We start from the raw sequence: 25,144 nt of genomic DNA on the forward strand, positions 1-25,144 counted from the left end.
TAAAGCACTGGTTTTTTTTAATGTACAGGAACAACAATAAAAAAAACTAGTTCAGTGAAACAATACAACATTTACTGTTGGTACATCCTACAGTAAGTCCTCCATCCTCCTCTTTGAGAATATAGAATTATCCATGATTTTAACTTTCTAAAACATTAACTGGATTTGCAGGAGACTGAGTGCAACAAAGGCACTTGGAGGCAAATGCCTACCTTATGAGAAGCAGTTCAGAACTACAAAAATGCATGGGAATTGTTCAAGCAGAAACATGATCTGTAGGAAAAAAAATGTCATTTTGAAAAATTAAATGACAACAGGCCAGGACACACTTATGTAAAATGTCCAAAGTTTGCCTGTTTTCATTTCTAATATTATGAGGTATCTTAAAGGAAAACAAAACAACAATCCAGATGAATAATGTTCTATTAATCAATCAAAAAGTTATAAATAATTACATGCTTGTCTGTGCACTATTAAATGAGTATTTTTTTACATTTATTAGTATTCTTACATGCACATAGTACTAGGAGTCTAATGCATCAGTAAGATATACCCAAAATTATAAGGAACAATTTTTTACATTAACATATTCTTAGGACCCAGTACAGAGGTATTTTTGAAGCTGGGATTTTTGCCTGCCTATTTTATTGTATTTCTCAGTAAAATGTTTTCAAAATCAGCATGTTTCTGAAATATTTGTCCTAATACATGTTTTGCAATCGTCATTCCAATTAATTTAAACAGATTATTTTATGCATAGATATAATTAATAAAGTTTAAACTTAAACGATACTACCCTCACACTAAATTATTCTGCAGGCATAGGAAGCAAATGCAACATTTTCCCCAAAAAATAACCTGATCAAAAGCTGGGTATTTTATAGAGGGCAATCAATTACATCCCTAACTTTATTCTAGTGCACCAAATCTAAACTAAACTACTGAAGTGTAGCATAGTTGAATACCATCCTATTTTCATACAAGAGATGACATAAAGCACCTTTAAAAAAAAATTCCAATTGATACAAAACATCGATATTTTGCACTAATTTCAGAAGTGAGATATTGCAGATACTGGCACACGTCTTGAGTCAAGGGATGATCTCGTCAAAGAAACAAGTTTGTTATCTGTATCGAGTGCATGACAGCGGTCACAGGCCACCATCTGAGATGCATGTCATGTGTCAGCACCAAAATCAGGAAAAAAACTTTCTGCAGCAATTCACAAGGTCCTGGCAAGAAGGCAGCTTGTTGCTTGCTGCCAGCAGTCTCACTGGAAGACACCACTGAAAATACTGCAACTTCAAGAAAGACTTTTCAGTTTCATCTGGAGTATTCCCTTTCCTCTTTACTATAATTCACTAATATATATGTAGCTACACAAGTTATTTAGGATATAAAATACGTTTTTTCCATGGTGGTTAAAGTGTGAAAAACATAGTAAATTATTCTATTGTGAAAATAAATGGGAAAATTATGCATCAAGCATAAGACTCAAGGAGATTCAGTTTCTATTTTAAAGCAATTTGTAAAGCAGTCTTGCTCCTCCAGTAGCAATAATGACATGACTTTTAAAATGCCACATCGCTGCACACACCTGGACCTACTTTCCTGTGCTTGGACTGTCAGCAGAACAGCAGGATCTTAAGAAGTACATAATTACCCCAGTGTGGCCCCAGTACTAAATCTGCACTGAGAGCTTTCTATGTTTTTTGTGATACCTGTGGTCTTACCCAGGAATTAAAAATCTAATCAGTGCATGCACCAATTAATGACTTTTACAATCCTGGTATAGCTCAGGCTCTGCTTCAGTTCAACCTGCTTACAGAGTGTTTGAGGATATTGCTGTTATATCTGTACACACATTGTGTACACACACAGCCCTTCACATCTGCCCTGTCCACAGCAATACTCTTCATTCAGTCATTCAGCCAACTTCATGGAGGAAACCATACCCTAAGAGCAGCAGACCTTTTTGGAGTGGATGTAACTTTACAATGGCTCATAAAGATCTGCCTAATAAGGTGTATTCACGTGCTATCTTTTGAGACTAGTCAGGCAGAACTGACTGTAACTATAAACCCTCAGAGAAATATTTTATAGTTATGTGATGTTTACTTCTCTGATAGTATCTGATGCAACTGGATCTCACTGGGAAGGACTAAAATTATTTTAGGCATGCTTTTTTTGGAAAAAAGAAGCTAAAAAATAAATAATCAAATAAATGGCCAATCATACCTATGCAATAAACTGATTTCAAGCAGAGACTTTCTAAAACACAACATGGAATAAAGCCACAAAACACAGGAGTGGTCATCATGCACTGAAATACTGGTTTTACCTGTGTTGTCTAAAATAACAGTGACAAAAGAACTTTAAAGCTCGGGCTTTTAATACACTTCTGCAATCCTGGAGTTAGCTGTGCCATTGCTTCTACATAGTACTAAGTAAACAAAAGCCATTTTAAATCTTCATTTTCCCACTTGTGCTAAAGAGATTCAGCAGGCACAGAGATGGCTTTGTTGCACACACACTTTTACTTTGCTAGGAGTGCTTAGCACCGTAATGAGTAGATTCCAATAGCACTGTAGTTGTTTCCACGATGATAAAAAGTAGCATCAAAATCTGTCTGCCAAAATATATTGATTTTGAGAAAATGTAATTTAGGAAAAAAAGTCGTTGAAGAAAATCAATGTTTTGTTGCAACATCTCTGTAAATGTTTCAGTATTATATTATTCAGTATTCAGCTTCATATTAAATTAGCAGTACATAGGAAAAAAATCAGCATTATGATAATAATACTGAGTCTACTACTCGGTGTGTTCCTGCCCTCCAGAACTCTTTCAGAAGGCTTCTACAGGGCCTTTTCTTCACACCCTGCTAAACTAAGAGTATTAATTCCTCAAAAGGCACCTTGAGACTGTCTCCCGCCTGATCACAGCAGGAATCCACAGTGGAGTCTAAAACCTCATAGCTGTCCTTAAGGAGGGGTGAAGAATGTATAGGCACTTGTGAATTCTCTTGCACCATCTGGTCATTTGCCCAAAAAGTCTTTAAACTTGAAATAAACCACTGGAGGGAATTTTTTTGAGCACTCTGCAGCAAGGATTAGCTTATCCCTTTGTCTGCCCACTTTCTGTTCACCTCCTGCTCTTCAGCACACCTGAGACTACAGCAATTGACTTATCTGGAAAACTCTACATTGGTTCCAGGGTAGATAACAGCAAGGAAGATGCCAAGGTGAACAACCTGAGAAAGTACATACTGAAAAATTAAGTCTGTCACTGAAAAGTCCCTGTGTGTAGTAGGAACCACAAACTGTGTCTAGTCTGAGACACTGGGGGACTCATCACCAGCTCCTGATTAAAGGTATTTGTCTTCAGGTGCCATACCTCAAGCATGACCTCACCACAGGAAAATAATCCTGTTTTCCACTTTTTTATGAAGCAAACACAAATTATTGTCCACTCCCTGAGATGCAATACTTAAACCTGAGCTCTATTGGATTTTCTGCCCCAGATTTCACAATGACTTAGTTCTGAAGCTTTATCTTTTTAGAAATGGAGGAGTCACGAGTTCTGCAAAGAATACCTCATCTGCTCTCAATTCCTATTCTGCATTAAAAAATACAGATTTTAACTTCCTTCAAAATGTAATACAGTTTCTTTTTTTAAAGTTCGTTGAAGTCATCAAAAACTCTCATCTCAGGGATTACACACTACCTTATACCGTGGAACTCGGTATTGTAAGCAAAAGGAGCTTGAGGAAAAGTAGTCTCTATTAATCCATGACTGAATATTCAAAGACATTTGGATTTTCTCTTCCTGAATTCCCAGTAGCATAATTCAAACACTACTTCAGAAAGATTTTTCAGGATTAGTGCAATTCAAAGCAAAAGATCTGCTGCTTGGAAAATTCTGGACTCTAAAAAGTCCAGAAATTTAAGAGAAAGTTTACAGTTTTTCCCTGTTACAGCCACAGACAGACACACACTGCTTTATACTGCTTGCACCTGGAAGTTTTCTGACATTCAGAGGAAACAGCTGACAAAAGTGAGCAACTTCCAAAATCTGCACGTGTGCACAGAGGCAGATTTCATGGCAATGTCGGTAGTTAACACTGAGCAGCTCTGGGGATTTAATAAGCACAGCTAACAATGATGATGATGATGAGCATTGCAAGAGTATGTTGCAGAAAAGTACAATGTACTAGAAAAAATGTGGCCAAAACTTATATATAGATATTTCCTTTATGTAAGTGCACATAGGCTAAATCATCAGAATAATTTATTTTAATATCCTTTAGATTAAGCAGTAAGAAACCAATTGCAACCACAGATATTCCTGAAGCAAAATCATGGTGGTTGGGAGATTCTTCCAGGGAAACACTGGGTTTTTTTGTGTTATTCATTAAGCATCTGACACTAACCCCAGAGAGAAATATGATACTGGGCTAAGACACATTTGGTATGAACTGACACAGCAATTCTTACATCTGTTTACCACTGCCACTCACAAACTCAAAACTGCGACTCACAAAGTCGAAAAATGAGATTAAAGAGGAAGGTATCACTTCAAGCTAGTTGCTAATTAAGTCATGAATAAGTAACACATCAGACAGAGATGTGCTCCAGTGTCCCAAAATGAAATGACAATTAATTCTAAAAACAGGAGTTGGGATGGCACTGAATTATCTATGTTAGCACTGCAGTTCTAATTGAGAATGTGCTTTTGAAGTGCAGCTGCCCAATAGTTTCCCTTTCTACACCTTGGTGCATGCTGCAAGCCTGCTCTGGAGCATGTCACAGAATCACAGCATAACAGAAGGTTCTGGGTGGGAAGGGACCTTAAAGACCACCTAGTTCCAACCCTGCTGCTATGGGCAGGGACACCTTCCACTATCCCAGATTGCTCAAAGCCCCATCCAGCCTGACCTTCAATGCTTTCAGGGATGGGCATCTACAACTTTTCCATGCAACTTGGATGGGCCCAAGCCAGAGGTGTTCTCCACAGCACACCTAGAGCATCAAGTATGAATTATGCCCACTGAACCAAACCAGAACTACTTCTACAAAGCAAACTCTCAGCATTTAATGTGGACATTAATGCATTCCACAGATCTGCACCTACTGGGCTGAACAGTATTTGTCACCAAAACAGAGCAGAGCTCTGAAAGACAAGTTCTGTCACTGGTCAGCTGAAAGGATTTAGGGCATGCTTGCTTTCTTGTCTGTTGTGCCCCAGCACAAGACTTTTAAACCCCTTCAGATGAAACTTTGAGACCCATCAATGAAAAGTGATTTCCAGTTATTTCAAACACATAGCTAACGTGACATTCTTGTAATCCATCCCCTTACAGACTGTGTTGTTGTACCTTGGATTTGTAAGCTATCTATTCCTCACCCACATCTCACTTGATGAGATCTAGCCTCCTCACTAGAGCCTAGACACATTTGGGCAGGAACAGACTCTCTGGACCCTGTGAGGTTCTCCTGCGGAGCACACAGGTAGCTCAGTGCCAAGAAGGCATTTTTTAATGGAAATCTTACAGATTGCTGCTAGGAATGGCAATGTCAGTTCGCTTCCTTTTCCACTGATTTGTTTCCAAAATAGACAATTTTCCACTTTTGTTAACATAAAGCCTCCACAGTAATTCTACATGGCATTAAATAAAAAAATAAAAATAAAAAATCACCTAATTTGATCAGTACACATCAAACAAATTTTTATCCATGTTAACTTTAATGACATTTTTTCCCCTCATCTCTTTGACATACTGAATATGAAATATTTCTTTGGAGTGCTATAAAGGAAAGTGGAAGCTAAACTTGAATCACAAAAAAGGCTCTAATGGTGCCAAGGATGAAAAGAGTAAGGTGATGGCATCACAAAACTGGCCAAGGCACCCAACAGAGACAACCTCCCACTGCAGCACCAGCCATAGGTCTGAGCCTTGTTGAGTCTGGAGCCACGAACTTTGTGCAGAAAAAAATTCTTTGGGAAAAGCTAAATTGCAAACATCACTGGAGCCTTTTGTCACAGAAAACTGTGGGGAATTTTTACCAGCTCTGAATTCCTGCTGAGAATTCACCTCCATTTAAAAGTTCAACACGTTTGGCTTAGTGAGGATGCTTAATAAGGTTAAATGCAGTACAGAATACTTCTGGTACCAAAAAAAAAAGCTGAATTTATTAGGCCTGCAGATCAGTAGATAAATTTCTCAAAGAGACTCTATAGCTATCTCTCTACTAGTGGCTCAAACATGACTAGAATATTAAATATATACTCTGGAGTAAGCATCTCAAGTCCTCACTATTAGACTATCTCACCCTCCAAAATGGGGTGTCCGTATGATAGCTGGGTGTCAGAAGCAACTCTGGCACTTGCAGACTCCTGAGCAGTGCCTGGAAAGCCTGGAAAGAGAGTAACAGCTGGCAGGGTCCAAAACCACATGTGAGTGCTCCAAGAATTTATTGGTAGGGTTGGTTGGAGTTAGAGTACTCAGGAATGTTTTCCAAAATCTGTTGTGAAGTAACCTAATGGCAGCAATGTCTGTACACGTCCCCCCACTACTTTTTTTTTGAAACTCGAGAGTTATGGTAGGACAGCAGAAGAAACACAGACACATACAAACATAAAAGCAGGTCAGGGAAATGCAGTTCTTGGGGATATTTCTTCATGGTCCAGCAGTAACTGCTGAACTGTAGAGTCTTTAATAATGTCTTTAGGATGTATACTGAATCTAAATGACACCAAGCCTCTGGAGATTATTGAATAATTAAAAAAATAAAAATTGCATCCCCTTTTAACATGTTTAGTACTCTGGTTTATTTATTCCCAAAAAGAGAAAACAAAGGGAAAAAATTACGTTGGACCTATTGGTTGACATAGCAAAGCTTTTTATTCAATAGCTGAAGGCAAAGATGGGAAAAGTCATCTCAAAACACCTTCCTTTTCCTCTGATCCCAAACTAGCCAGGCTGAGCCACCTCTCAGCATGAACTGCAGCACGGTAAGGACTACAGAAATAAGAAAGACGAGTCCTCTGAGTGTCAAACAGAGCCCGTTGCACACAAATTCTGTTTTCTGCTCAGCCTGACAAGCTCCTTTCTGTATCTCAGCCAGACAGAGAGTATTAGCTCCAGGGAGGTATTTTAAACAACATGCCCAAAGAGAATCCTCAGCTACTTATTTAGTCTCTTGTACAGAGACAACATCCAGCATCTAGACCCCAGAAAAGGATCTGGCTATTTCCTAGACCTCTATATTAAAAAAATCCCCTTTTCAAACATAAAACTTATAAAACAATGCTAGACAATGTATCATCAGGAATCCCAACTGGCATTATTGTCATTGGCCACTAAAGAGAGCCCTCTATTAACAACAACAAAGATAAGCTGGAGAGTAATTAATGCAAAAGGGTAGGTTTTAGAAACACATCATTTGACCTCCAGCCAATATTCTTGCAAACCTAAGGATTGACACTGTTCACATCTGTATGATGATGTTTAACTGAACACCAGCCCCAGTTCTATTACACACTTTGCTGCTTAAAAAAAAAAAAATTAAAAAAATGGAGTAGGCAGAATGAGACATAAAATTTGTACCTATCAAGTGACAAGCAACAGGTTATTTCTGAAAAAAATTCAAAGAAATTAAGATTTGAAGTTTCTGGAATTCAGTTTTGTAATTATACACAGTTCTGCTGCTGCTTTTAACACACACTCCAATACTCACAGTTATGGAGTCCTAGTTTTTCAGGGGATATAAACTGAAAACATGCCCATTTCGTGTCCTTCAAAGCACCTAAAAATTCAGGTGATGATACCTAACTACTTAAAAATTCCACTCTTGGTGTGAAGAAATGCAGGTCTGTAGCTTTAGTGCCATCCAACGATGACACAGTGGGATAACTGATGGTCAGGATATCAGCATTAGCACTGGATGGATTTGCTTTTGCCATTCTGTATGACAGATGAGAGAAGATGGGCCAAAACCTCTTCTCTTTGACCACTGGGACTGCACCACTGCATGTATTTGACACAGTATTTGCCCTGGAAAGGAGAAGACAACGTGGTCCTGATAAGCCATAATATGCTAAACCAGTCTCCTCTGGAGTTTTTTCAGTCAATCAGTAACTGCCTTGGAGGATTATTGAATATATGATTTTGATGGCATGGAGACTACCGCTCCTTATGTGTGCCTGCCTGTTTACCAATGGGTTTTGTGAAAAACAATCAGCATACCCTGTCCCTGCTGAGCGATGATAACCAAATAAAATCAAACTTTCACTCTACTGTGATCATACAGTGATCTAAAAATTGAACAATTCCCTCCCGCCTTCCTTCCTTGCATTCTCAAGTGCCATTAGAAACAATCCCGGTATGGCTGAATGCAGCAAAAGCACAGGTAGGAGTATACTGGAGGATTATTTTTGCAAAGGGCTGGTACCACAAGCTTTTTAAAAATATAACCCTTCTTATGTTTATTTATACAGCACAAATGTCTGCGATTCAAGCCAATATAAATAGACAAATAAAACATTGTGTAATGGTATAATTAAAAATAAGCACTTTCTGTTTTCAAAGAAATTAGCATGCCATAAAAAAAAAAAAAAATTTAAAAAACTACTGAGAGCTCTGCTGCACCAACAGAAAAGGCAACATGGCAAAGGACTTGAGGCTGAGCATGGAGCACTGAGGCCAGGGCACTGGCTGCAGGCAAGGGCATCTTGAAGAATATGAAACAGCCTTACTGGCAGGGGGTGGGTTATGCTGTAAGAACTGATGAAAAAATATCACACTTCTGACAACAAAAGATGACCGGAGAATAACAGACATGGCAAGGGACAACAGGGACAAGATGGAAATATACTAGTGGCCACAGCAAGAGCTAGGACGAAATCTAGTTGAAGTGATAGATGACCACAGCTCAGTGACAGATTGAAAAGTAACCCTGACACTTTCATCCTTTGATTGCCTTCATCAACATTACATCTAGTCAATTCTTCATCCCCATTATTCCCATGTATCTGAAGATTTATCACTCATTTTTGAAAGGTAGTGTTTAATTTTGTGTCCTCTAGAAGCAAATAACTAAATCCATCTTCTGAATCTTCAGCACTCTTACTGCATTATTGCCATGTTTTAATCGAATCCCTCCAAAGTGATCTGCCATAAAGTATAGATTAATCATAACATTTTATCTCAGGTTTGCTTTTGTTTTATGATCATGAAGGGCACCACAAAAACACGGATATATAAGGAGACATAGGATTCAATAATGCCACACATAATAGGGTACAGATGTCATTCAATATTGCTCTGTAAATGTTAAAAACAAGCAGCATATAGAGGTGCAAAGAATTTTAGAACTCATTTGTTACCATATCTTGCAGTATCAAGCTCATTTACAGTCAAGCTCAGAAGGGCTAGCTAATTGTGTGCCAGACAGTAGCATGCTATGTTTGTATTTACCTTCATACAGCAAAGTTTTCAGGGAGAGGGATAGATCTGGTTTTCCCCACAACAGATTTTTTTTTTCTTTTTGTAGACCACATTTCTTAGGAAAAGGACTATAAAAATAATGATGATAAAATAGCACCCTCCTGCTTTACGGCACAAAAGATATTAAAAATCAAGAGTTGAGAGGAATGAGAAAGAAAAATTGCAAAAGATTCATACAGGAGGCCTCATGAGATTTGGTCACTTGCTCAAGCTATTAACAAAAATCATTCAGGGACTTTCAGGGAAAAGTAGCAGTAAATTACTGTGACTTCTGTCTTAAAGACAGCTGCTCAGTGAGCACCAGCAGTCAAATTAATGGATATACTTACATTTCAGTAGAGTAATTCTTTTTTCCATTTAAACCACCTTGCTCATATAGAAACCTTTGTGCCAGCAGGTTGCTAAATGACACTGTACATGTGTGTCTGTAAGTAACTTAGAGGAATATAATGCAAGACTGTAAATGAGATCCTTATAGATGTGACTAATGAAAGAAAAGCATAACACCACGAGTGTTAGTGCTAGATTACTCCTTGAGGAAGGCTATGCAAAAGGGATCCTCTCTGGTGGTTAGAAGCTTTTCTTTTTATTGTAAAGATCATGAAATCATAGAATTCCAGCTTGGAAAGTATCCCATCTTCTAGATCACTCATGATGATATTAAACATATATTTATAAAACCAATAAAGAATATTATACTAATGGATAACAAGACTACATTATGTAAACTTCCGGCTTCCCTTTCCAAATTACAGCACCTGCATCCAATTCAAAAGGCACCCAATGCGACATAAATGGGTATGCTGGGAAAGACATACAGTATCAGCCTTGATGCAGTCAGGTTAATAATATATGAGCATGTGACTAAAGTGGGTCTGCTGGAAAGATAAGCTGATCAACTACCTTAAATGCATTTGCTAATTCACTGCCCATCTTATTATTCCTTTTTTTTTTTTTTTCCTGTCCATTTAAGGAGGATGGTTTATAAAAAGAATTTCAGGCAGATAATCAGCATTTTTAAAATAGCTAAGTTATTCCCCAGCTAGCTCAACCATTTCTCTGGGGAAAAAAAAAAAAAAAAAAAGGCAAAGAAAGAGAATGAAATGCCAAAAGAGACCATTTCTGATTAAAAGGAAATGAGGTATTTCCTCCTTAAAATTGATTCTTCTTAATCACCCCTCGTTCATCACACAAACACACACAGGTACTGCTAACTATTCCTCTACACATTCCATAAGCCCTTACTGCCCAAGGACAGCCTCCTTTCTCTGTCACACAAAGTAAAGGTGAAGTCCAGTCCACCTCATCGGCACAATTAATTTGCACTTACATTCTAGGTATCTAACCAAGGCTGATATGGGACTCTGGTACTTTCTTTTGTTTTCACAAAGTAAATACTCTGTAAATCCTTCACCTATAAGCTCTTATCTATCTAAACTGAAATGAACAACATCTCCTCTGAATTTAAGTGCATGTAAACTGCCCAGTGTGGCTGTCCTGTGTTCCACTTCAAGCTCCTTCTTCCCTTGATCAGTGGCTGTCCCTCATCTTCCACAGCCTTCTGCTCAGTCATGCAGGTCAACACACAGCATCTGAACTGTGTAGAGTGACTGTCAAGGGGCATGAAGCCAAGCAAGACCAAGAGACAGAGTTCACCCCTCGCAAACAAGTCTGCAACAGCAGTTTCCCAGCGTACAGGGAATAGCTGTCCACCTATTTTCTCAAAGTGGAGAAAAAAAGCGCTCTGACAGCTGGGTAGAGTCAAGAGGTCAGGCAGGTGACTTTCACTTCACTTACTGCCGGAAGGGGAGTAGATGAGCATTTGGCTTAAGCCACATTCACTGTACAGAGAATGGAAAGAAATAAGGCAGAATGAATTATCTACAAGCTCATTGAGCTCTACAATGAGCTGTCTTCTAATACAGATCTGCCAATCACAGCAGCTGTATCACCCTCTGGAGAGCCACAGCTCTCCCACTGGAAACCTTGGCTACAAAACCTCACATGGATGCAGTGAATGGCACTTTCTGGATAGATCTAACCTAACAAATGAAGTGAGCCAAGGAGCTTTCTCGTCTGAAGGGCAAGTGTTGTTGCACAGCACGACTTGTTTCTATCTAGATTAACTTATTTCCCAGCACAAGTAGCTGCATCCAAGCTGCCTGCTAGCAGAGGAGCTGGCATGTGCTAACCTCCAGAGAGTATTGAACCTGGGAAAGTGCTGGGACAAACCCATGCTAGTGACTGACATGCAAGTGGCATGCCTGAGCACAGGTGCTCTGCTCAAGCACGTAAGTCTTGACATTCTACAGATTATCAGGTGCACCACAACTCTTAAATTTAGCAGATCCACAGTTTATGGCTCAAAACCAAAATGAAGGGTCATATATACTGTTCTGCAAATCCTGAAGACATCTTCCTATGTCAAGTTCCAGTTGTTTTGGGAGATACTTTTGTTATCCAAATAGAAACCTATGGTATATGATTGGAAAATGCTTAGAAAGTCCAAGTGAACAACCTAGGATTCCTATCTGAATAGCCCAAAAGCTAAAGCAAATCACTGCTGATACAGAGAAAAAAAGACATGTTAATGTGTTTTATAGTATGAAAAAAAGGGTTAAATAAATCTTTTGTATCTTTAACAACAAGACTTACTGCATTACCCAGTAATATTGAGAATTTAAATGCGATTTTGTATCATCTATTATTTTCAATTTCAAATTTTCAGTACATTCTAAAACACACAGCAGCATAGGAAACCACCAGGAAAAACGGTCGTCAGAAAACACCAAGATAAATGGTCATCTGTTTACAAAATAACATTTGATTAAGTAGGAAAATTAGTTTACATTTTAACCTCTTATATCTGGAAGATTCAATTTCTTACTCTTCCTGAACTATTTTCCCTCTGAAAAATGTGGCAGGGGCTCTGATTGCCTGCACAGCCAAGTGCAGCTCCTGGAAGGTAAAGCCCTCAGCTTTTTTACTGTGCTTCAGCCCAGTCCCAAAAGCATGAGGGACCTTGTCCAGCCGAGCTCAGGTGCACCTGCATTGGATTACAGCTCAACAATTGACACTGCAGCTAAGCAATGAGCTCGCATGCTAAAGCCATGATGGGTAAGCAACAACCAGAATGAGAGACCTTAAAATATCCCTCATGTGAACAGAATAGTTATGGGAATGAAGCTCTTCCTTTCCAGTAACTATAGGGTTAACAGGCCAGCAGAGTAAGACAGTGGGGCTATCTTGTATCTCAAGTCAAAGAACAAAGGATGACCTATATTTAACCACATGGATTTGAGCTTGCTTCCAAAGGCTATCTTCTCTGTCCTACATGTATTGTGACTCAGAATTCACAGGAAATCTACACAAAAAGCCCTCTGGAGTTCACACTGTGTACAAAATTCACATGTAGTGCATTAACCTGCTGGCTAATATTACTTAGTCAACTACAGCTCAGCTGTGCACCAGTTCAGGGCTGTCTTCTAATGATCTTTGAAAAGGCAGGTTAAAAAGGAGCAACCGGTGGAATTCATTCCAACATTAACTGAAAAGAAAAAGCATCTATAGCAAGTCAGTCAACTCCTCTCATTGCCCTCTCCATCCCATTGCCCTGTCTGTAGCTCCAGATAGGTTCATCAGCAGGGCTAGCCATCCTTGCCTTAAATACCTCTTTTAGAATAGAACAAAAAATACACTCTTATGGCAGTGCTTCTCTCTGTTAAAGGGCACTCTGATGATCAGCTCTGGCTGGATGGTCATACACCAGAGAACATATTTAAAGCTTGTGAGACAAGTCTTATTCAGAGACCTAACTCCCACTGGTACAACCATTCTGAACAGAGCTTCGTGTTGACATAACTTCACGGCATCCAGAAATTCTACTAGCTGTGCCAGAGGTACCTCTGTCATCTCTGCAGAGTGCTGTATTGTGCCATGGAGACATACCCATGAACTAATGAAAATTCAACATTCATATTAGTATTAAGAAAAAAGTCATTAACTGCTATTGAACTGCCAATTATCCAGTGTAACTGCAGACCTCCCAGCACAGCTGTTTTATCTTCCCTCTCCGCTGCGTGCAATATTACATTCATATTGCAGATTACATTGTCACAGAGACCTGTAACCAGCTTCTTACTGCTGAGAGAACAAATTATTTTGCCAAAGTTATCGGTTCAAATCCGTAATAGTGAATAATGAATTAGACATGCCCAGACTTGGGGATTTTTTTCCTTGCAATATCTGTAGTTATGAGGAACTGTGACATTCAATTACAAATATTAAATAAACTGTTGCTTTGAAATGATTCTTGTTCCAGCTATTTTTTATGACTCTATGTCACAGGAGAGAAAAAAAGGAAGTTTGTCCTGGATAAGCTAAAACCCCTAATGGTAGCTAAATATTACTCAACCTCTTCCACTGAAAGTTTTTATTATCCTTCAGTATTGATGGATTGCACTTGATATTGCCCAAGTTTAAATTCTTTATATAATCTTCTCTTTATTAAAAGGAAAACTGTGGGGAAAAGTGAATTGACACCTAAACAAAAGGTACTCTCCTCAAGTTACAAATCACTGGAGACTGTAAAAGTAACCTAGAGAAGCAGTAAAACTTGTTTGTTTATTGGTTTCCTCCCCAGACATCCACCACCAGCAAGCAGCGGAGTCAGGACACCTGGCTGTGTGGACCATTGTGGCAGATATGTCATGGAAGTTTCTATGTTTGTCTGCTGTCTTCTGCCAAGCATGACATTGCCTGCCATGCCTTTATCAAATTGCTACTCTTTCTGTATCACTATAGACATTAAATTATCTGAATAAAAATTCAGGGCACTAATAAAAATCTTCATATAAATATCCCTCTTTCCTTTATCTCTTTTTCTTTCTGTCTTCAAGGGAGTAAAAAAAAATTACTAGGTACAGAGGAGGTAAAAATTCATAAAGTTTCTGTCAATTTTCCACTTCTGTTAACTTAAATTAGTGCACTTCTTCATTACCTGGGCATGATAAAAGTCTTTCAGGAGAAGTAAAAATATGTAATAATTACATGCACAGAAGTCCTGACCTTGTAGCTTTGTAATGTGTTTCAATGACTACTGTGTACATTAGAATGAACATATATGTGACACCTGGTGCAATCTATGAAAAGGTACTGAGAACACAATAAAGTTTATTATACAATGTTGGTGACTAATGACATCTCAGCTGGCAAGACATATACTTGTGGCACTGGCATTTATTACAAATGTCCTATGGGAAGCTTCTCATCTTCTGAGGCACCAGCATGATACCAGCAAGAGCATCTCAAACCAAACCAAGACACGCTTGTGAGCTCTGACCAAAATAATAATTAAGTCAGAGCAGAGATTCACAGGAATGGAGTGCTGGAGAACACCTCAAAGCATCAGCTAGCCCAGCCTCTCCAAAGGCAAGAGCAACACTACTGGAAGATGTATTTATTTAATCCCTTCTTGAAAACCTGAAACAAAGGAGATGCTACAAAAGAATGTAGCTAGATGAAAACCGATTTGAAATCAATCCCCTAATTTCCTTAATTTCTTCAGGTCTTAATTCAATGGGTTCTAAAGAGCAACTGGTCATCATTCTCTCATGGCCAGCATCCTACTTATTGGGAACATTTATTTCTTCTCCCCATCCTATTTTTCAGTGTTAAACAAACCCATTTACTTAAACATCACTGCATATGCCGTGTTTTGTAATTTTTTAAGTTAGAAAGACTTTTTTCTGTTCTTTATATCTCTTGTTTCTTTCCATCTCTCTGAGAGCCAGTGAGGAAATACTGGACCCAGCATTCTTGCTCAGGCTTAACTAATGACAAAGCAAACCCTGTGTCTTGTGAATGACACTTCTATTTATGTACCCCAAGGTAAGATGCATCTTTTTTCAATTATACTGCATCTGTAACTTTTTCAATTGCATTAGATTCTGGTCCAGCAAGACCTTTGTTTAGTGTCTTACTGCTTAGCCAAATCTTTATCATTTTAGATAATGAATTCATCATTCCTTATATAATGCAGCACTCCATGCTTGCTCCTTCTTTATTTGGGCTATTCCTCTAGTTCGTAAATGTAATTTTGAATCCCTCTTTGTCCATGGAATACCTGCAATTATTCCAGATTGATGTCATCACAGATCATATCTATTTCATCAGATGATTCCATGCTGGCAGCTGGAGTTGGCTTTCAAATAGTCTATGGGCACCTCCCAGCAACATTAACTACCTCCCTGTCTCTGCATAAGCAGGTACTCCTTCCCCTTCAGAGTAGCTGCTTTCCACTGCAGATAAGCAGAAGGCTGTCATCAATTCCCCTGGACAAAGAGGAGTCATTTCCCTATCACACAGTCTGCTACAAGCACTTCTTTCTCTCTCTCTGTCAATAAGGACTATGAAACATGACCGCGATGGAGAAAGTGAGGCAGGCTGGGGGAGTTCATAGGTGCTGTCCTGAGGGACAAAAATGGATGGAGACAAGGAAGAGGATGGATGAGCTTGTGGCCAGCTGGTAACTAGAGAGCAGGTAACCTGTAAGACAGACTATCCTCCAGGATCAGTGCCTGCTGCTGTGCCCCTCTTGTAGTGGACGGGTGCTGGCTCATCACCAGCACAGTGACAGCACTCTTTGCAGGGCTATACTGGCTCCAGGAAATGCTTCCCTGCTTGGGCACTACTTCTTTCTTCTTCCTTTTTTCCCCCCATATTATCTATCAAATACATACATGTATATATGTATGTATCAAATATATACACACATATATGCAAAATTATGTATGTGGTCTTTCTGCCATTGTATGATCTACTATTCTCCCTATACACATTAAAGTATAAAATATATAAAAGCAAAATCAGATTATAAAGTTACATATTCTATTTTATACTCCTGTGATTTATGACTTATGAACTAGTAATAAGCACTGCACACATGAATCTTCTTCTAGCTAGAAAATGTGTGTTTGCAATATGATTATGTAACCATTGTATCAGAACAACTCCTTTAATTTCTCCATCTGAATCTTCAAAGCGAAGTATGTCAAAACCTGGTTATGATTTCCTGCAGGAGGTAATATCAAGATTCTGTCTGCAAAATAGATAGGAAATATCTGTTTATGGCAGGAAATATAAGCTACATTTATGAATGGAAACAGAGGTTACTTTTTATTGTGTGTACTCAAAAACTAACCAAGTTTCTCTCTCCATAGCCACTCAGAAAACAAGGACACTGCCTAGAAAGACCAATCCTTCCATTTTAAAAATAACAACCACACAGACATCTAAGATACCTGTTGCAAATTAGTGACTGTCTCCTTTTTCTGATTCCAGAAGGAACCTGGAGGATAAGCTTTGGCTGTACATCTAAGGAACAATTCACTTACCTAAGCAAAGGTGTCTGATGCCATTTTGGATGCCTGGATTATGCAGAACCCCTGCATAGTAACCAAAGGATCTGTGCAGGTTCACTTAAGTTCTAGAGAGGCAGCTGGAGTGCAAACAAGTTACCTTGAGGCACCTAAAATAACTAAGCAGGACTATTACATTTCCTTCTTTATTTTAACCTCTCTTGATGGCATCACCTGCATTGACAAGAACAAGGCTCAGTTGTTTGACTTTTGGGAGCAGGTGCCGTGTCTAATACCTGGGCACAGGGACATGGCAGAGGACTTGCAGGAGATCTGCAACAACCTGGTCTGGAAACCAGAGGGCAAGTGTGATATTGTGAAACCAAAATGGCAGTAGGCACCTTTGCCCAAGCATCCACGTTCTGTTCTACATCCCCATTAACTGCACTTGTAGAGTTTGGCAATCCAGCTCTCACTAAGACATCTAATGCTATAAATCTCAATTTACATAAACGGAATCCACCAGATTTTTTATCATCTCACGTAAAATGTGACAGATTTCATTAGCAGAAGCATGATGTTCTGCACCCCCAGTACTTCAGGTGAAGTATGAATTAATTCACCTAAAAATAATTATTTGTGTATCCCTATCAAGGAAAATAGACACTATTTAGTCTCAATGAGTAGTAACTTCTGCCGACCTTAGGGCAGCAGCTAAAACAGTTTGTCAGAAAGATGTCAAAATTGCTTTGAAAATCATCAGGCACACAATGAAGTCCATATGCATACTTGCAGTTTCATAAAGGCACACGCAAAAAAATAAAAATTACAGTGTTAGCACAGAAGAGATTACATCTTTTTTAGAGTGACAGCATAGAATAGATGACATCTTTTTCAGAAACAACAACTCATCTGTTTTAAGGTCTGACTTTATGTCAAACTAATTTTCTGACTACAGTATTCTCAAAACAGCAGGACGACTATATAGCAAATTATGCCTCCTGGGTTTTTCTGGTTTAATTTTATCAAAATTAGAGCCTTTCAGAAACCCTAGATGGACAACTCTGAAGTCCTCTCTATAAACAAAGACAATGCAGACAGCACTTCTGAGAGCAATAGCACGTTTCCTATTCTCTGCAAAACATCATCTCTAGAGAAGAAAGGTTCATTTTTGCACTAATCCCCTTGTTTTCTCCATCCACTTTATAGTATTACTTCCCATACACCATGAAACACATTCTAAAATTATAGTAAAATGAAAGCACAGTACTTCAGTCTTCCAGCTATAATAATGACTTTAAAGAGGGTGTTATTTGGAGATTCAATGCATTGATTATTTAACTTCCTGAGATACAAAGTATTTGGGTGCTTGAAAATTGAATGCCTGGAACTAACACATTTGATTCACAGACCAAACATTGAAGAAGAATCAGACTGTTAAAAAAATTACAAATTGTGGACACTGTCTGATTTGAAATAGGCTGACAGACTATCAAAAGCACAGTAACTATTTCTTTTTCAAAAGCACAGTAACTATTTCTTTTTCAATTCATGTCATGTGAGAAAAACACCTAGAAACACAGCAAGAAGGAAATACAATCAACCTGAATCATGAAAAGTAATAAAATCTACAGCTAAATTATTGAAATCTGACAACAGTAATCTTCCATACTCTTTATTTGTAAGATGACTTACCCTATATTCTCAGTAATACATCTGTTATTATTATTGATCAGTATTTTGTTCGGAGATTTATATTTCCGTACAATTTATAGCGGTTTTAAATGCAATTAATGGTGGTAGGCACAAAAATAGGTAGGTGTTTAAGTATCCAGTTACACATATCATTTGTGAAATAGGCAAATAAGTATGGGAAAGAATGTACAGATTAAGCAGGGGAGTAAAGCACACTGCCATATAGATATATGTGCAGGTAATTAACAGACTGCAGCCCTTCCCTGAGCAATGCACTTCTTATCTGCAACTTCACTGATTCCCTCTTGCTACCACATATATGTAACTTGAAGTATAAATATTGACTCATGTGATTTTTACATCATACATGTTTACAATTTCAATAATGCTACTCAGTATTGCCAAGGTGTTGTGAAATCAAATAGAAACTGCTTATTTACAACTTTTCAGTAAAACAAGTTGATGGTCTGCAATCCTGATGCTTGCATCTGTCCTCCTGATAGCATTTCAGCACCAAAAATAAAGAAAAATGTTAACTGTTCCATGAAATCCAAGGAAGGTGTACACGGCTATTAGTAAGTCTATTCTAAAAAATATCTACAGGTAGCCTGGATGTACAGGGAAAACAACTCCTAGTGATTTTCAACAGAAAGACTAAAACCACACAAATAAATTTTTAAATGTTGGGAGGCTTAAAAAATAGCTAGTAAATAAAGATTCATAGAGGAATATATTATCTATAAAGTTACAGTTTGATTATGAATAGAAAAGAGCATGATACAAGCTGTAATTCCTGTTACAAAGAATTGTCATCATGTCACTGAAAGCTACATGACAGGCTGCCTAGAAAGTAGCACAATGAAACTTGCTGTAATAACATTTTATTTATGTCCATAAAACTGAAGAATGGTAAATCTCTGGTTATTTTATTTTTAATACAGAGATGAATTTTAACAAGCTAATTTATAAAAGGTTACACCAATGTCTAGATTTAAATCAAAGGCATTAATGTCCACACTACCACAGTTCACGTGAAGAAATTCTTGTAACACATTTCAATAGTTGATGAGGCTAAAAGTCAACGTTCACAATATCTGTTTGGAATTAAATGAAAGAATACGTCAAAGTTTAAAAGTTTAGCTGGAAACCAGCATGAAGTTCAACAGCCATGCCTCAGGTCTTCAAACCAACAGGGCCTTTTTTTTTTTTCCTCATCCAAATTACTACTTTGAATAAATACTTGAGTTATTTTGAAAAGCTCCCTCTCTTCATCCTTATTCACTGTTCATTGATATGCACTCAAAAACCCTTGGAAACCAGTAGAAAGTTACTTAAAACAAGTAGAAGTGACCAACTCAGGTAGTATGTGAATACAGCTGTGCTTAGTCAAAGATGATTTCTTTTCCAGGCAGGCGAGACAAGCTCAGCTGAAATTCTGGTTGTAGTAAGGTGTTCACCAATCAGAAGCCCTTCCTGCTCATTTTTCCTGAAGTAAATTACTACAGCTTTTATAATAAAAGTAGTTTAGCAACTTCTTTCAGAAACACATTATTTGCTTCTGTTGCAAGATCTGTATTGACTTTTTTCATACTTTGCATTGCTCTGTGAGAGGGCACAGAAATGAACCACTTCTCTGCAGCTGCTCTGGCAACTAATGGGCAAGAGTGAGCACTGACTCCTGGGGCAGCTAGAAACTTAAGCACTTGGTGCACTGACACACAGTCTGGGGACACAATGACCACCTTCTTGAGGAGCTCTCGTATCACTGAGGATGTGATTACCCAGCCTGCCATAAGAAGAAGTGTAATTACTTACTTTTCCTTACACTCCTGCTACAGTGGGTTGGACAAGTGGGTTGTTATTTAAACCTAACAGGCTTTCCTGCAGCTGGGAAAAAGAAAAGAAAAAGCACAAAAAGCAGCACACATCCCCTCATTTTCTTTCCAATCTCAGTATGCCTTTCTCTGATATTTATTGCCTCTCTGGCACTTCACATACACAGCGTTATATATTAATTTAATGAGTCATGTAATGCTTCCCTAAGACTGGAACATATCCAGAGGTGGGGAAGGTGGCAGTGGGGAAAGTGAAGTCAGACTTTTCAATTACTCTTCAGAGAGAAGCTTTCATTCAGCTCCCATTTTTTTCTTACTTGAGAAACAATCCTACAGGTACAGAAAAGCCTGTCAAATACATGAGTTGTCTCTGCAGTTGTCTGAATCTGCACGTAGCCTAAGACAAACTCTTGTAAGGAAGAACTATCTTGGCTTTTTTCCCCTCCTGAATGAACAGCAAGCTGGCGTTGGTGACACTTTTAGCTGCAAACAGGTAACTCTATCTCTGTCAAAAACATATTTTTAGAAGATGAGAAGTAGAGCAAAAGTCTCTCAGAATTTCAAGTAGAGGGGCTGAAAGTAGTGACAGGATTAATGAAAATACAGAGATCATGTATCAAGCCAAGATATGCCAGCTTGTAACACTGCAACTGTGCATTGAAGGAGAAGTAGTGCAGTGTCAGAGTTATATGTACTGTAAGAGAGCTCAGCCTCCAAACATGTATATATTATTTTTAATGCCATAAATGTACCTACAGCATTGCAGAGTGACTGGTCTTCCTACACAAGAAAGAATACAAGGAAAAAAAAAAAACAAACTGAGACACGGAGAGAAGGAGTAACTTGCTCATGAGCATGAAAAATCCACCTCAGATTTAGGATTAGGTCAAGAAACAGAAATTGTAGCTTCTAACCTCGAGTCATCAAGGAATACAGAGGAGAGGACCATAACGCAGAAAAGCACTAAACACCTCCCTGTCCATCGGTGAACACTACAGCCCCACAGAGCATCACTTTCCGTGACAAGACTAGACTACTATTCCTCCCAAGTCCATTCACAACCGCGCCGGCTTTGGGCGCTCAACAAGCCTTAAAGCACTCGCAGCACATGTCAGAGTTTACCCACAGACAAGCTGGGATGTTGGGGTTCTTTTGCCCAGAGCGGCGCAAGAAGCAGGGAGCTGCCGACAGCCGCGGCCCTCCACCAGCGGCCCCGGCAATCCCGGCCCGCATCCCGGCCCGCATCCCGGCCCGCACCCCGGCCCGCACCCCGGCCCGCACCCCGGCCCGCACCCCGGCCCGCACCCCGGCCCGCATCCCGGCCCGCACCCCGGCCCATCCCGCCGCCTGCGAGGCCGCGGCAGGTGCCGGCGGCCCGGCGGAGCCCCAGCTCCCGGGGCCACCGCGGGAGGAGAAGGCGAGGGGGTGCAAAGCGGCGGCCCGGCACGCTCCGGCCGCCGGCAGTGAGAGGGGAAACAGCGGGGGAAAGGAGGAAAGCGTGTCTCCGGGGAAATAAAGTTTTCAAGCGAAGAGGGCAGCGCTCGGAGCGCCGCGCAGCCCCGCCGCCGCCCGCAGAGACAGCAGCGACTTCGTGAGAAAGGAGGGACGGGGAACGGGCGGCCGTGACCCGGGCGGCAGCCCCAGCGCCGGCCGGGCTCTCACCCGCTACTCACTCACTCACTCACTCACTCACTCACTCACTCACTCACTCACTCACCATGTTGACTTCGGAAACCATGTCGATGCTGGCGATGTCGATGTTCATCCCCACGCAGACGGGCGGACCTGCGAGCAGACCAGACCTTTCAGGCAGCGGCGAGAGGCGCCGCGGCAGCGCGGGCGCGGTGCCGGAGCCGCCGTGCGGGAGCGGCGGCAGCAGCGGGGACAGCTGCGGGGGAGGGGGGCATCGCCGGGCGGAGAGCCCGGGCAGGGCGACTCACCTCCGAAATCCGGCCGGAGGCGGATGTCGTAGCCCTTCAACAATTTATCCACAGTTTCTTTCACGAAGGACATGTTGCCGGGATCGTTCACACTGTGGGGAGAAAGAGACGGGGGTGTCGGGCGGGAGAGGCAGGAGCCGGGGTGCGGGGGGCCAGGGGCGACGGCGGGAGCGGGGCGGGAGAGAGGGCGGGGGGAGCGCATCAGCCCGTTCCGTTCCCCTGGAGAAACGCATCCCGCCGCCGGGGCACGCTGGCTCCTACCTCTGGGCGCAGCAGACCACGGCCACCAGGACGGGAGCAGAGAAGATCCCGAAGATCCTGCCTCCCCCAAAGCCCCACATCCCTCCGCTCCACGCTCCCTGCGCGCAGCAGCAGCAGCCGCCGCCGCGATCCGGCTGCCCCGGCTGCCGCTGAGGAAGAGGCGGAGGCGACAGTCCCCGTTCTCCCCCCCACCTCGCCCTCCCCCCCAAAAAAAAAAATTTCTCCACCCCCTGCCCCAGCACCACCGCCCGGCCCGCGGGAGCCGCCCGCGCACCCGGCTGCGCTCGCCCCGCGGCCGGACGCCGCCGAGCCCCGGAGGAAGCCGCCCTCCGCCGGAGCCCGGCCCGCCGCCTTCCCGCCAGCCGGGAGGGGAGGGGAGGGGACGGAGGGAGGGCGCCGCCGTCCCTCCGGGCGGAGAGCCCGAGGTGGGGCGCCGGGGGAGCGGGGCTGGCGGGGCCGCGGGCGGCAGCGAGGGGCGGCGGCTCCCCGGGCACCGCCTCGGGGCACGCCCGACCTCGGCACGGCCCCGGCCCGCGGCACCGGCCCCGGGGCGGCGATGGTGGCTCTCCGCAGCCGGCTCCATGCCCCCGGGGCAGGAGCGGGACTGCGGGGCTGGGGCAGCCCGCAGGGTCCCCCCCGCAGCCGGGTGAGAGGGGCTGCCCGACGCCGCCCCTCTGTCCCCGGGCCCCTGCCCCTCTCCTTGGGGGAACTGCGCCCACCTGCCCCGGGGCGATCCTGGGAGCGATGCCCGGGGTGAGCCGCTGGGGAGGGAGAAGGAGCTGGCCTGGGAGCCCTGCCTTGACCTGCAGGAGCCTGAAGCTGTCTTGGCACGGCCAGGGACGTGGTGTGCACCTACAGGTGCCGGGCCTGAGGCTCCCTTCAGCCGTGCGGGCGGGGGTGCCAGCTGCACTGACCCAGATGGACACGCTTTGCCGGGCAGAAGCTCTGCTGCTTCAAAACCTGTGTGTAGCCAGGCTTGTCATATGGGACAGAAATGAAGGGAAATGGCACCGGTACCAGAGATGTAGGCTGAGAGTTGTCGTGTGTGAGCTTCTGGATGCTCTCAGCTTTGTATAAAGCATTGGTTGGGTGATGACAGCGCAGTTGTTATTATTTTTAATCTTCTTCCATGTTAATTATTCCTTTTAGCAGGACTTATTGGCATGGAAACTGAAGAATGTTGACTTAAGTATATTGGTTTTGGTTGCAGAGGCAGCTCTTCACCATGCTCTATGAACATACAAACATGCCCTTGGCCAGCATCTGGTTCTGGTTACATTCTGACAATCAGTGGCCACTGGTCCATGACAAAGCATAACATTTTAGTAGCCAAGGGAGAAAATCCTTGTCTTTCTTTTGGACTTTTAACACCTGTTTTTCTTCCACACACTCTCTTCCCTTAGTGAAACTGCTATGAAAAGGATGGACATTGAGTAATGCCATGGTGTTACATACAGGTGAGAAAACATAGACGGCTTTTTCCTCTCTCCTCAACAAATATTGAAAAGAAAGACAAGTGCAATCCATTGTCCTGACCTTGTTGCTGTTGCAGTTAATAATAAAGATCCAAATAAAAGAAGGAGCAGGTGCAGTTTTAAAAACAGTACTAAGCTCTATAGGAAATGCAGAAAAATGTAAGACTAAGAGAAACTGAGTGTTGCCAGATCTTGTGATTTCATGTTAATATTTGGATTTTTAATAGTGCCATAATTACTATGATTATAAAGTAAGTGAAAATCTTAGCTTTTATTTAAAAAAACTTATTAGGCTTATGATGAAAGCTTGAGAATTGTGGCATGAAGCATACATTACTCAAGGGCTCAAAAATGAAAAGTCAAATAAGTAACTATGTAAGTAATTTTAAGGCCCTGGGTCCTGATGGTTTTGGTTTTTTTTATGCTATAGATGGGCAGTATCGAAAACCAGCTCTTTCAAAGACTTCAGAAGGAGTGAATTTAGGGAAGGGTACTAATTAAATTCTGTCCCCCCTAAATTCTGAAAGTAAGTATTAGCACCAAAAAAAAAAATATTTCTTGTGAAGAGTTTAAAATGGTTTAAAAGCACATTTAAATGCTAATAATTTTTCTTAAATAGATTTTTTGGTTTTGTAACAGAAATTAAAAAAAAATAATTAGAGAGCACTATTTCTGATTAATGTGTTATCCTGGCACTTTGGAAACACATCTGAGGTAGGAATGAATCAACAGTGCTGTAGAGTCTGTCATCTTTTATCACACTTCATTTAAGTAGTTGTCTTCTTGATCTTACAGAGCAACCATTTACTTGGGAGCAGCATAAAGATCATCTAGGCTGGAGCTGGTGGAACAAGGAAGTATTTAGTGGATTATGGAGCACTTATGCCTTGAGACTCTGGGTTCAATTAGCAGTAACCAAAAGATGTTAAAAAACTATAAACAATCAATGAATTTCATGAAAGGTAAAAATAATCTTGACTTCTCTGTGACATAATGGCATTTGCAGTGAAAGTTGCAGTGTGGGTTTTGTCTGCAGGAAAAGCTCACATAACTAAGCTTCTGTGGCAAAGACCTT

The 25,144-nt window shown here is 41.2% G+C and overlaps 1 protein-coding gene and 1 long non-coding RNA gene across 2 annotated transcripts in view; one reads left to right on the forward strand and one right to left on the reverse strand.

Annotated features, from left to right (window-relative positions):
- GABRB3 (gamma-aminobutyric acid type A receptor subunit beta3) overlaps positions 1–22,902 on the reverse strand; it is a 112,833-nt gene extending 89,931 nt beyond the window's left edge. The window contains exons 1-3 of the mRNA XM_086880617.1: positions 22,595–22,902; positions 22,334–22,425; positions 22,111–22,178 (exon numbers count right to left, since the gene is read on the reverse strand). Of these exons, the coding sequence (XP_086736743.1) occupies positions 22,111–22,178; positions 22,334–22,425; positions 22,595–22,674 (240 nt within the window). The 5' untranslated portion in view covers positions 22,675–22,902. The remainder of the gene's footprint in view (positions 1–22,110; positions 22,179–22,333; positions 22,426–22,594) is intronic.
- A 298-nt stretch (positions 22,903–23,200) lies between these two features.
- LOC147654057 (uncharacterized) lies at positions 23,201–25,031 on the forward strand. The gene is made up of 4 exons (XR_015284390.1): positions 23,201–23,347; positions 23,998–24,051; positions 24,500–24,595; positions 24,865–25,031. It is a non-coding gene; the product is annotated as an uncharacterized LOC147654057 (long non-coding RNA).
- Positions 25,032–25,144: the final 113 nt, after the last annotated feature.

Source organism: Cyanistes caeruleus, chromosome 3 (genome assembly GCF_971803275.1).
Source record: "Cyanistes caeruleus chromosome 3, bCyaCae1.hap1.1, whole genome shotgun sequence".
Classification (NCBI taxonomy): Eukaryota; Metazoa; Chordata; class Aves; order Passeriformes; family Paridae; genus Cyanistes; species Cyanistes caeruleus.